Here is a 12,638-nt window from a genome sequence, read left to right on the forward strand (position 1 = left end):
TCTCCTGTGTGCCCTGGCCGGGAATCGAACCCGGGACTCCTGCACGCCAGGCCGATGCTCTTCCACTGAGCCAACTGGGCCTTTTTTTTTCTTCTTAATGACCAACTCCTCATTCCTTCCCCAAGTTGCATTGCCTTGAAATGATGTTAAAATTTGCATTTTGTTCTCTTACCACTTTGGACAATTGCATACTATTTGAAACTCTACCGTCAGTTTTCTAAATAGCCGACACATGTTCAGAGTTTCCTAGAAACCTGTTGACAAGAAGTCATTTGTCCAAGCACTTCTGTGTATTTCTGAAAAGGGGGCAACAGAGTCCTCTTTACCTAAAAAGCTGGGAATAGGAGCTAATTTGCAAGTGACTTAGAAATTGTTTTTAATGTTGAATTTTTCTTTATTTTCAAGTTTATTTGGAGTCTGCTTAACTTTGATCTCAGGGGAAGCAGAATCAAGCAGTTTAGCAAAGCTCCTGCTTTCCAGAAAACTCGTGTCTCGTGTGTGTGTGTGTGTGTGTGTGTGTGTGTGTGTAGCACAGTACAAAGGGAAAAGCAGGAATACTATGTAATAAGTGTCCTTTTATGTTTACCTGTCCTACACCTTACAGCTCTTAGAAACCGGTCTCTGATAATGTGAGAAGCATCCCCACCCTGGAGAGATACAGTTTGTTCTAGGAGTTTTAAGTTTAGTATGTAATTTCCACTGACAGATTTTGTCTGCAGTATTGTTTCTAAGGCAGAAAAATGTTTTCGATAAAGGAAGAATTGTTATATTGGGAGGGGAGTATTTTTTATTTCCTGAAATGGTGGATGGAGCTAAGCAGAAGGAAATAGATGTGCCCAGGAAAAGTCGGAGTGAAATGAATTTATTTACTGTGAGACTGCCAAAGAAAGGATGGCAAAGAAGGAGAAAAACAGGGTTAGTGAATTTGAAGGAACGGTGCCTTTAAGGTAAGCTCGGTTTTGCCTTTGACTCTTTTCCCATAATTGATTCCAGTTTTCCACAAAGTTGTTGGCTCTTGTGTACATGCGCCTCCCCCCCCCCCCCCATCCTCCTGACGTTAATGTCGGGCCTCTGCCGCGGTTACCTGGCTGTACACGGGGGCACTCCTGAACCATGTTGGGTGCCCTGCAGGGGCACTTTGTCTCTAGAAACATTTTCCCGGAGCTTTCCTGATTTGCAGTTTCCTTGTTTCTTCATGACAGCTGTCCTTTGTTTTCCACGCACCACCAGCTTGTTTTTCACCGAGTCTGAGACTGGTTCTCACCTGTGCCTTAAAACAGACCCAGGATACTTCCCCCCTGATCCTGCATCTCATTAAATGTGTGACTCACCAAGTATTAATAGACTTCACCCTATTCCCAGATTTTCAGGACATGTTTACCATGAAATTAAGGTTTGGTTTGGTCAGTTTCTTCTTGCATGTCTCCTAGTTTTATTTGGGCACAGCTAGCTTAATATCCGTTTAATTTCTGTCCTTTCCAAATGGCGTTCAGTATTCCTTTAGATTTTCATTGTTTTAAAAAGGAGAAACATTCTGAGAGGGGAAAATGGGGTTGCCTTTGCTCCCAAAGCCTAAATGAATAGTCATTGCTTGTAATGCCAGTCTACACTTGACGCTTCCCACTGCTCTAGATGTGATGTATCCGGTGCTGTGAAGGTAATGATCCTCAACCGCAGCAATATTCCCTAACAGGAGTATCTGTCATATTCATCGGGATTACCATGTTCATTGATTTGTGTCTGTAAATCTGCTGTTTCTCCCCTTTAAATTTGATCTATAATTGGACCTCCTTAAATGGTTCAGATAAGGCAGTCCGTATTTTCTCACTGCGGCATTGCTGTCAGCTTCCCCTTTTTCATTATACATTCAGCAGACTTGATAAAATCAGCAGGACACCTCATTTGAAACTGTTTAATCGCTGCCTTTTTCCTTTGCTAAACCATTGAGGTGGTCAAGCGATATACACAAATCATTTTAAATAGAAAATATGGTTTTCTCTGTGACCCAGCTAAATAGATAGTGTTATGCAAAACAAGTTAAAAAGTAATAAATGCCAAAAAATCTTCTAATTGGAGTAAAAAATTGTGGGCAACTCTTGTCTCCTCTCCAAAAGTGGAGTATCCTGAAATATTACCAGGGCTGTAAAGACAAGATGATGGTTTTCTAAAGATTCTTTGGTTTCTGAACAAAAAGCAAATTAAATTTTGAATTTCGAATAGTGCTGCATTCACTGCTTTTTACATCCATCCAGCGGGAGCCTGTACTTCCTTGTAATGCCTCTGCTTTACACCCTACTTTTGTAGGGAAAAATTTGCTATCTGTTAATATCCATGCAGCATAACCTTTCAGCCATTTGCTATTGTGATAATAAATTTTTGTTTCTTTGTCTGTCATTTTGTCTACTCAGCTGTTACTCTTCAAAGTACAAACTAAAAATAATAGCTCCAAATAAATGCCACATAATAAAGTGTTTTACAGTTGTAGCTGGAATAACCTGGTGGCTGCAGCTCGCAGTCCTATTACCATTGCTGGTGCTGTAGTTTCTTCCCTGCATGTCAAGGTGACTCTGCCAGGACCAGCTCATTAAAACAATCTATTCTTTCTAGCTGGCTTGGTATTTAGTGCTATACCCAGCAGCCTGCCAAGGCACAGTTGTGGAGCACAGGGCTTACAGCATAGGATATATGAAATGATGTGGCATTCAGTTTTTTTTTGGGGGGGGGGAATTCTTGATAACCTCATTTTCCTGCTTCAGCATTTTATTGTAAATAATGTACAGTTACTCCTGTCAGAAGTAGAATTAGGGCCAGTTGCAAGTTTACCTGAGATAGTGGTAAGTGTGACTCCAGGTTTTGAAGAGCAGTGTTACCTGGTTTATGTGGCCATATAGGATTAATATTTACACTGTACTTGAATGTGACATTGGGCATGTTTTGACATTATTGCTGCCCCTAGGTAAACTTGAAAAGCTGGGAGTTGGTAAATCTACTAAAAATGCATCTTTTTGTTACAGGTTCCGGCTCCTTGGCAGCAATGGCTGTGTTTGAAGATAAGTTTAGGCCAAATATGGAGGTATGTAAGTCCCTGCAGTTTTATTCTTTCAGATTTTTTCCCAGTTGTATGCCGGACATTTGCAAGTGGATTGCTGATTCCTCCAGCGCTGCAGAGCACTGTTGTTAGTTAGAATGCTCATTGGCACAGACACAGTGTTCGCTGAGAAGACTGTTGCTTGGGAAGAGTTTTACATTGGGGTGGCCGTGCCATGCCCTCTCGGGCTTGAAGAGCCAGCACCATTCAACTTTTTGCTCTGGCTGCTGGGCTGTTTAGGAGTCTCTTGACTGTAAATGCTGCTGCAGTGTCCAATGGTTTTTTTGTGCACTAGGCTTTCTGTGTCACAGTATCTTAGAATGACAGGTTTTTTGTTTTCTCACTAAGAATAGAGAAACTATGAATGTCTTTCTATGCCACTCAGACCTGGCTTGAAAAGGGGGGTAGTTTTAAAGACCCCTATGGATTGTTCTGTATCTGGCAGCAGAAGGTGGGGACAGATCATGTGTGTAGTGGACTGTTGTCAGAGTGTCACAAATCTAGTGTCTCAGATATTTATAAAGGCATTCTTTTATTTTTTAGTGGTAGGGGAAGGGTGGTGTCTTCTGAATGATGTTCCATCCAAGTCTGCTTTAATGATAGATATATCCCCCCATTAAGCAAGCCCCTGTTGCCCAGCTTTCTTAAGAACAAGCCCACAGGTCTCTGTGGTCACTTCCCTAGGAGTGTTCAGTGTGCCGGATACTGCATGGCACTACACTGTTCCTCCACTGTGCTTTTCCTTTGCTGCTGAACCAGCTTGTAGACACACAAGTCCTGAAGTTGGCCTTTGTTATCTGCTCTTGGTTTTTTGACTGGTGTTAATTTTGGTGAGGGATAAACACTTGTTTTTAATAATTAGTAGGCTATTTATGAGTGGTTTACCCTAATTTTTAATGTGTAGGTTTCTGCCACTGTAATATTGTTTTGTTTAGATACCAAGAGAATTAGATGTCTCTGGGAATTACATACTTTTTGACAATGCTTTTTGCCTGTTCATCCTTGGAGAGGATTGCATATTTAAAAGTTTTTGTTCAGCCCTGGCCAGTTGGTTCAGTGGTAGAGTGTCAGCCTGGCATGTGGATGTCCCAGGTTCGATTCCTGGTCAGGGCACACAGGAGAAGTGACCATCTGCTTCTCCACCTCTCCCCCTCACTTCTCTCTCTCTCTCTCTGTCTCTCTCTCCCTCTCCTGTAGCCATGGCTCAATTGGAGCGAGTTGGCTCTAGGTGCTTAGGATGGCTCCATGGCTTCCACCGCAGGTGCTAAGAATAGTTCGGTTGCCGAGCAATGGAGCAATGCTCCAAATGGACAGGGCATCACCCCATATGGGGCTTGCCAGGTGGATCCCAGTCGAGGCACATGTGGGAGTCTGTCTCTGTCTCTCCTCCTCTCAGTTTAAAAAAAAAAAAGGTTTTTTTCACCAACTCATTGTCATTGGAGCACCAAGTGTTGTTGGAGCTCTGAAGCTCCCTCTGCCCTTGAGGTTTGGGCCAAGTGCTGTGAGAGCCAGAGAACATGGGTTGTGGATTTTGCTCAGCCAGCACAAGGGTCTCCTGCCAGAAGGCACTTCACCCTTGTACATGAGGATAGCACACATAAGTGACATGGCTGCTGATGGTTAGGTTTTTTCCCTTTCTTGGACATCTGTAGGGATAAAAACACCTGACTAAAGATAGGATTTAGCGAGATGTTTAAACTAAAAACAATAGTATTTTAATCCAATTAAGGATAGTAAACAAGTTTAAGTATCAACTATAAATGAGATTAGTATTGTGTTCTCATTTCTCAGTGTGAAAATTTATTCCCATATCAGCAGTATTTTCTGTTTGGAGTTCTTAAATACGGAGAAAAAAGATACACTGGGTCACTTAAAAAGAAAGAAAAAGGCCTTCCAGTCTTGTAACTAAAGGAAAGTGGTTGTCGCGCCACCACAGATCCATTAGAAATAATGAAGGCAGAGGGGGATGGACTGGTGATTTTCGTTAGAGAATTGCTTCCGTGATGTCAAGCCCTCCTTTAAACCACATTAATCTTTTCACATTTTCTTGAAAGCTTTGTCTATTTGCAATTGATTAGGACCTCCATATGTTGAAGAAAAATGAGAATTGAAGAAAACATTGAAGGTATCAAGTATATTAGAAGTGACTTAACACTCTGCTAAAGTAATTTTAAATTCCTTATTTAGAATTTGGCTTTGAAATTATTCAAAGACCATGAAATTAATATTGATGTGGTTTGAGGAAGTAAAGGGAAATGTGATAATCCCTTCCGTAGCGCTGCTAATGTTATCAATCTGAAGACTGTTTCTTAGATCAGTTTTATCTGTAACTCATAGTCCTTACTGTTCTGTATTGTCTGTGAGATTTTAAAACAGGTTGTCCAAAGTCCCATTTCAGATCAAGTTCTTAAATTTATAATTTCAGGTGACTTTTTTATTCTTTGAAGTTACTGAAACTTGAAGCAGGCTCACAGTCAACAATCACTTTATTTATTAAGGTAGAGGTAGCACCTGCTTCTCCAGTGAAGTGAGTTGAAAAGTAATTAGCAGGCAAATAGTGTAACAACTGTCAGTAGATAATACTTTAAAAATCTAAAGGCATGTTGATCAGTATCAATGAAAGTGTATCGTGAAGGCCAACAGCTAACTGCTGTCCCCTGCTTTCTGTCGTGGACATGCAACGATGGGTTGCAGCGGAAGGCCGAGTCTGCCCAGCAGAGTTGAGAGGGCGCTGTAGTGACTTTCTTTGTTGTGAAAGAGAATTTGGCCAAGGTGTCATTTGGTTCTGCATTTGCACAGAAATCGGGGAAACATTTTGGTTTCGAATTCCAAACTTTTTACTTTTTGTCTTTACAGGAGGTTGTTTTTCTGGGGCAAGAAACCCTCGATAACTTTTCTTGTCTATTTTGAGATTGCAGACTTGGCTGACTAAGTCTGCTTATTTCCTTTCTGTAGGAGAAAGGATTCTGGCCGTGCCTCCCTCAGCAACCAGGGCGAGCGCTGCTGCCTCTGCCGTCCCTGTGGGTGGCCAGGACTGCTGCACCCTCCATGGAGAGTTGTGTCGGGAGAGGGCGGTTGTAGGGCATCGTCATTAGGAATGGTTTGCCAAACAGCCATTTTTGACCATACTTATGAGGCAAACTCTTGACTTTATTGTTAAAACAAATAAATCAGAGGAAGCCCATAGCCATTGGGCATATTTTCTTTTACTTTTCTTTTTTTTAACTACAAATCATGCTTTGGACAGTGCTGAGCCTAGACTCTAGTATTTATGGAATGAAAGCCCCTCCCTCCTTAAAAACCCGAAATGTCTCCTCATTGTATTTAGCCACACTGTCCAGTCTGGTATCACTTGTGGCTCATCAGAACTGAGGTGCTGTAAGTAGAAACCACCAGGTTTCAAAGAAACTTCTTAAAATTTCAGTAATATTTATATGGCTTACATGTTACATTTCTTTTCTTTTTTTTTTACAGAGTCAGAGAGAGAGATAGACAGGAACAGAGAGATGAGAAGCATCAATTATCAGTTTTTTGTTGCAACCAACACCTTAGTTATTCATTGATTGCTTTCTTATATGTGCCTTGACCATGGGCCTTCAGCAGACCGAGTAACCCCCTGCTCGAGCCAGCGACCTTGAGTCCAAGCCGGTGAGCTTTGCTCAAACCAGATGAGCCCGCGCTCAAGCTGGCGACCTCGGGGGTCTCGAACCTGGGTCCTTCCTCCACATCCCAGTCCGATGCTCTATCCACTGTGCCACCACCTGATCAGGCAACATGTTACATATTTTACATGTTACTATTTTATAGTGGGTTAAATAAAAATATTAAAATTAATTTTACCTATTTTTTTTAAATGTAGCTACTAGAAAAATTTAAACTATGTTGTTCATATATTTCTGTTGGACAGGGCTAGTCTAGCACCGTTTCTGGTGCTTCTCATTTGCACATTACATTTAAGATTTCTGGGCCCTGGCTGGGCAGTCAGTTGCATTGTACTACTACACCAAGGTTGCAGATTCATTCCCTGGTCAGGGCACATGCAAGAATCAACCAAAGAATGCATAAATAAATGGAACAACACATCGATGTCTCTCTCTCTCTTCCTCTCTTTCCAAAATCAATCAATTAAAAATAATAGAAAAAAAGATTTCTGCTATGTCCAGGTGCCACCAGTTCTTTTTTGAAAATTTTTTTCAAATTAACTCACTGTTTTATAAGTTGGTGTATTATTTATGCATAATAAAACGCACAATTTGATAGGTTTTGGCATTTGTAATTAACCAAGTAACCTTTGCTGTAGACTACAGCCCTTTCCAGTCAAGTTCCTTCCCTCTCTTCCCCTAACCCCTTTAATTTGTCTTTTTAATTTAAATTTATTTTTGAAAATATGTTTATATGTATAAAATCTTGGGCTTGATGTTCTGGTTATATTTTTTCCCCCAAGACACATGAAAATGAAGGCGAACTGTTAATATGAATAAAAATGTGTTCAGGCAGCAGCATCATGTGAGCCCAGGAGTGTGAATACTAAACTTGGGGAGACAAAGGTCTCCATTCCTCCTCCACTTCAACCCTCACTCCTCCGTTCCTTGACTGAGTGTGTACAGCTTGCTGCTGAGTCCGCCTCGCTGCTGTCTACCAGCATGCCCTCACTGGCTGCCTCATTTATTTGTGTCCCCGTGTCTATGGTACACACCTGTCCCATTGTTGTGGCTGTTTTCAAATATTTCCCCTACTTGCCATTGAGAGAGGGAGATCCTCGACTGGGGCTGTGAAATCACCTGTTTTTCAGCCCCTGATGTTCAGTAGGTGTATGTTGAGTCCAGACGAGATAACCCTGAGCTAAAGTAAAATCTGAGTCATCAAAAACCCCCTGGGAAATGGAGGGACTTTTCTTCCATTTGGAAAGGGCTGATTCTTTTTGAGATAACAGAGTAAGATAACTAGTGTATTTAAATAATACACAGTATTGGGGTGTAGTCAACCAAGCCAACACCTGTTAGGTACACAGGCAGAGCAAGATGGGGCAAAGGGCAGATACTCATTGGGAGATTATAGGCCAGAAAACAGAACAGTGAAGCCCAGCTGGGATTCGGAATGCCTAACACTGGCCTCTGCAGTTCCCAGTGGCCAAGCCAGTGCCTTGCCCCAGGGAAAAGCCCTGGGCCAGGGTTTCAGAGAAAATGCCAGCTAATCATGTCAGTTTAAGACATTAAAAGTCTTTTAAAATCCTCACCCAGTTGTAGCCCTAACTCTGCCTTTTGTGGTCTCGTAATTTTCATTTTCTTGTTTTTCTCCTTGCTCTTAGCCTGCAAGTCCTCCTGGTGTGGCAGCTGTACATACAGGGGTTCAGCCAGTATTTGTTGAATGAGTGGATAAAAGAGTGCCAGAAGCAACTTTACTTAGTAGTTCCCAATTTGACAACGTCACTGCTAGTGTTACAGCACTCAGCAGTGATAGAAGTGAGGGCATGAAAGGATCATATTACTTATTGGTGACGAATCTCACGCTTTATCTGTGAAGATGTTTATTTGGACATTGTACCTCTGTATCAGTAGAACAATGCGTTTGAAATGCAGAAGTTTTTTTTTTTTAAACATGGTTTAAAAAAAAATTTTTTTTTTAAATTTTATTTATTCATTTTAGAGAGGAGAGAGAGAGACAGAGAGGGAGAGAGAGAGGGGAGAGAGACAGAGAAAGAGAAGGTGGGGAGGAGCTGGAAGCATCAACTCCCATACGTGCCTTGACCAGGCAAGCCCAGGGTTTTGAACCAGCGACCTCAGCATTTCCAGGTCGACGCTTTATCCACTGCGCCACCACAGGTCAGGCTTGAAATGCAGAAGTTGACCTAATGACAAGGGGTCAGTTAGAGGTATTTTTGGTGGCAGTGAATTACATAGAACCATCCCCCCGGACGTCTTTTTCTGTTGTTGAGGCTGTATACAAAGTAAGCCCGGATTCTGGTTATTACCCACAGGCTAGCTGGACAGGAAAGCAACAATCACCTCACTGCACTGTGGGCTTTTGAGTATAAAGAATTTGACCCTAGTACTTGAAGTTCGCTACATGGGAGTATGTATTTTGAAAATGCTAAAAGTGCTGACATAGAAACATTGTATTTTTAAGGTGGGGAAGGAATTAAGTAAATGAATCAGATACCTCATGTTTCCCTTCTGTCCTGTTTCTTTGCAAAAAGGAATGTTTTCATTTGGCCCAGTGAGAAATTTAAACTCTTAAAGATTATAATTCATTAAAATGGGTAGAAGATTAATATTTAGTCTGTCAAGATCAATAGTGTTCCCTCTTTGCACTAATTGTCAGAACGGCGCGAGGGCCGCTGAAGGGTGGTGGTGTGCGGCAGGACCTCACATCACAGGGAGATGATTCAAAGGCAGACTGGCCTGCACCCTCTGGTATCGACTTGCAAATTAGCATCTGGAATCTAATTAAACAAGCTTAATGAAAGTAGCAGCTGAATGCTGCTGGAAAAGACAATCAGCTTTTTCCCCTCTCTGATACATATTCTGTACTATTGAAGTTGGTCACCAAACATATCATGTGAGCACAGTTAAAGAAATTAGCATTTATTTGAAGACTAGAAACTGTTTTTCATTCTGTTATGCATTTGGCATGCTCTGGCGTCCCTTGAGAGCCATGCCACAGCAGATAGTGCACAATATTTATAAATCCATGACAGGCAATAATAGCAACTTGAAAAATTCTTTTGCTAGAATCTCAAGTTGAGAGCTGCCAAAAGCTGAGAGGATCAGATCTGCAGTGGCAGCTGCTGTGCCCTACAGTTAGAATTCTAGACTTTGAAGATGCTCAACTTAAAGCAGCGAAGACTGCAGGCTTAGCCAATTTTTGCAGGTTTCTAGAGCTGTGGCTCTCTGCCTTTTGAAGACGGGTTGCTGAAGCTTCTACCACTGCCTGAGGCATGCTAACACCAGCAGGATCTTTTTCCCCTCGTCTTAGTGTGTCTTCAGATTTAAGCAGCACATGCTTAGTCAGTGCCAACTGTTAGGGTCCTGTCTCTGGTTGCGGCACCGAGGAATGAGCTCTTACCCTGTCCTCTTCAGAGAGAAGCTACGAAGATAGATGGTGACGTATACAAGTGCCACTTCAGCTGTCTGATTTATGGAGTCATATTTCATCACTCAGCAAGTGCTGGCCTCTAGAGAAGCCCTTATAGATTGCTAAAGATGTGAGCAGCTATCGCCCCGAAGGCTTGTGGTTACCTCACAGACGCGATGCCATGCACCTAGCTCCCGAAGAAACGGAATTAATCTGTCATTGCAGGCAGCTATAGATCCACTCTAAATAATGAAAGAATTGATAACAATACGGTATCCTGACAGCAAATCTTAGAAGGAACTGTAGGTTTTGTGTTTTTTTTTTTAAGTCCAGTAATAGACACTGAAGTTACAGATTTCTTCGCTTTTCGATGCACAGTAGTGTGAGAGCTCAGCATTATTTTGATTTTAAAAAAGAAATCTGTTCAGTTTGGTATGTAGACTGCTTCCGAAGGAAAACCTAGGCCGTGGGTTTAGTATGGTCAGCTGGACAGGGACATGGAGCTCAGGAGCCAGAGTATTGGGCTGTGAGCCTGTTGCCACTGTACTCACAGTGTGACTGGGCAAACCATGGTCCAAAACTGTCCGCCCAGGAAATGGGGATCCAGAGACCTGCCTGCAGGATGCTTTCAGGACTAGATGTGGTGTGTAAAACACCTCTTATGGTGGCTCACATTGAACTGGCAGCTGCTCCTGCTTTTATTCAGTAGTAGGATGCAGACACCACATAGCAACATCTAGCATGATTATTTGCAGTTGCTTGCATCAGGCTTGGTGATTTACAGCGTAATATATATAGTTATGATTCTTCCTTCCCATCTGAAAGCATAAAATCAGACAGACCTATGTAGTGGTCATAAGAAGAGTGGAAGAAGCCTGTTTAACACAGAATACAGGCTATGGGAGGATTTGCTGTCTAGCTATGGGGAGGGGGAAAAGTATTCAAAACACAGTAATCGTAATAACTGGTGCTTGTCGAGTACTTCCACTTTGTCAGGCTTTGTTCTAACAGCCTTTTCTGCATTATCTTATTTACATTTCAACAATCATGTGTTTAATTATCTCTTCTTGTAGAGAAAAGAAATTAGAGTATAGCAAGGTTACCCAGCCTAGTAGTCAGTGATGGGCTGGATGGGCTCATGGTTTGAACGCTGGTCAGTCTGACTTGAGAATCCTCTGATGTAATTGATCACTGTGCTGTTTGGCTTCTTTGCCTGTAATGCTTTGACAGCAGAGTGGGGAAGACATCTTATTCTAGGTGAGCAGAAGTGTGGCTGCTTGGTCTGTTCCTCTTCTCTGATGAGGTCTTGTGAAGATGGCAAGTAGCTTAAACAAGTGTCACAGGAGGTTTATACACCTCTGACAAGCGGCATGAGAAGGAACCCAGGATTTGAAAGGTGTAAGGAAGTTAGAAATGCAGAGATATTGGGAAGTATAAACAAGTCATTTGGCTATTGAAGATACCTTTTTCTCTCCTCAAATTCTAGAGTTGTTTTCATCTTTTAACTGTCTTCTACCCTAGATATTCTTTGCTTATTTTTTTCCCTAAAGTTTTCAAATATTCTTTATAAGAGAGCTCTTTTTCTCTATATCGCTAATGTTCAGGTGGCATAGCCCTCTTCAGTTTTAGTAATGAGGCCAGCAAGTCTTTAAATGTTGGTGAATGGCGTTTGTCCATTTGAGGCAAATCATGAATAACTTGAACGGAAATAAGAAAAAATAAGCAAGACTATCATATTTGAATAATGAGGTGCTCTTTTTTTCCCAACTGCCAAAACTTTTTAATCTTTGTCAACAATTGTTCTGTCCTCCGTCTTATTTAGGTTGCATTTGTGTGACTCTGAGCTCAGGAGCCCTGACAAGCAGCATATGAATTCTGTATTCATTAGTGATCTTGATCCAAATGCCTCTGTCCCTGCCATGGGGGCTCAGGTGTGGAAGCTGCTGGCTAATCCCACCAGCTGACATTCAGAGGTTTAATGACTCCACGGGAAGGTGACCACTTGCTGGGAGGTTTGTTGACGGAACCTACTCAGCAGACAATGGAGATCAAGGAACACTATCAGTGTTTAGCTGAAGCACCTTCCTGTGCAACTTGAACCCTGTTGGCATCAAACGGAGTTTTAAGTAAATGCAAAAATGAAAAAAAAATCTGACCTTCGATAGCTATCATAACAATGATTTCCCTGTCTGTATTGATATTGATGGCGTTTAAAACTTTTCTCTTTTTTTTGGTACCACTTTAATAGGTGTCAGTTTAATGAGCTGAGCTTGATTCACTTTTGCCGGTTTTTAGATTTTAAGGTTATGTTGGTTTGCTTGCTACATCTGTTTAGATATCTTATATGTCTGGGGAAAAAATATATAGTTAGAGCCAAAATTCATTTTTACTAAATGCTTTAGGGGTGTATGCTGACATTTTTGTTTACTGTGATCTCTAGCTTTTAAAAAATTACTATTAGAATGTGAGTTCTTAG

The 12,638-nt window shown here is 41.6% G+C and overlaps 1 protein-coding gene across 1 annotated transcript in view; it reads left to right on the forward strand.

Annotated features, from left to right (window-relative positions):
- Positions 1-12,638, forward strand: part of PSMB7 (proteasome 20S subunit beta 7) — a 60,763-nt gene that overhangs the window by 28,094 nt on the left and 20,031 nt on the right. Inside the window, exon 6 of the mRNA XM_066256249.1 lies at positions 3,015-3,073. Within this exon, the coding sequence (XP_066112346.1) occupies positions 3,015-3,073 (59 nt within the window). The remainder of the gene's footprint in view (positions 1-3,014; positions 3,074-12,638) is intronic.

Source organism: Saccopteryx bilineata, chromosome 2, assembly GCF_036850765.1.
Source record: "Saccopteryx bilineata isolate mSacBil1 chromosome 2, mSacBil1_pri_phased_curated, whole genome shotgun sequence".
Taxonomy (NCBI): domain Eukaryota; kingdom Metazoa; phylum Chordata; class Mammalia; order Chiroptera; family Emballonuridae; genus Saccopteryx; species Saccopteryx bilineata.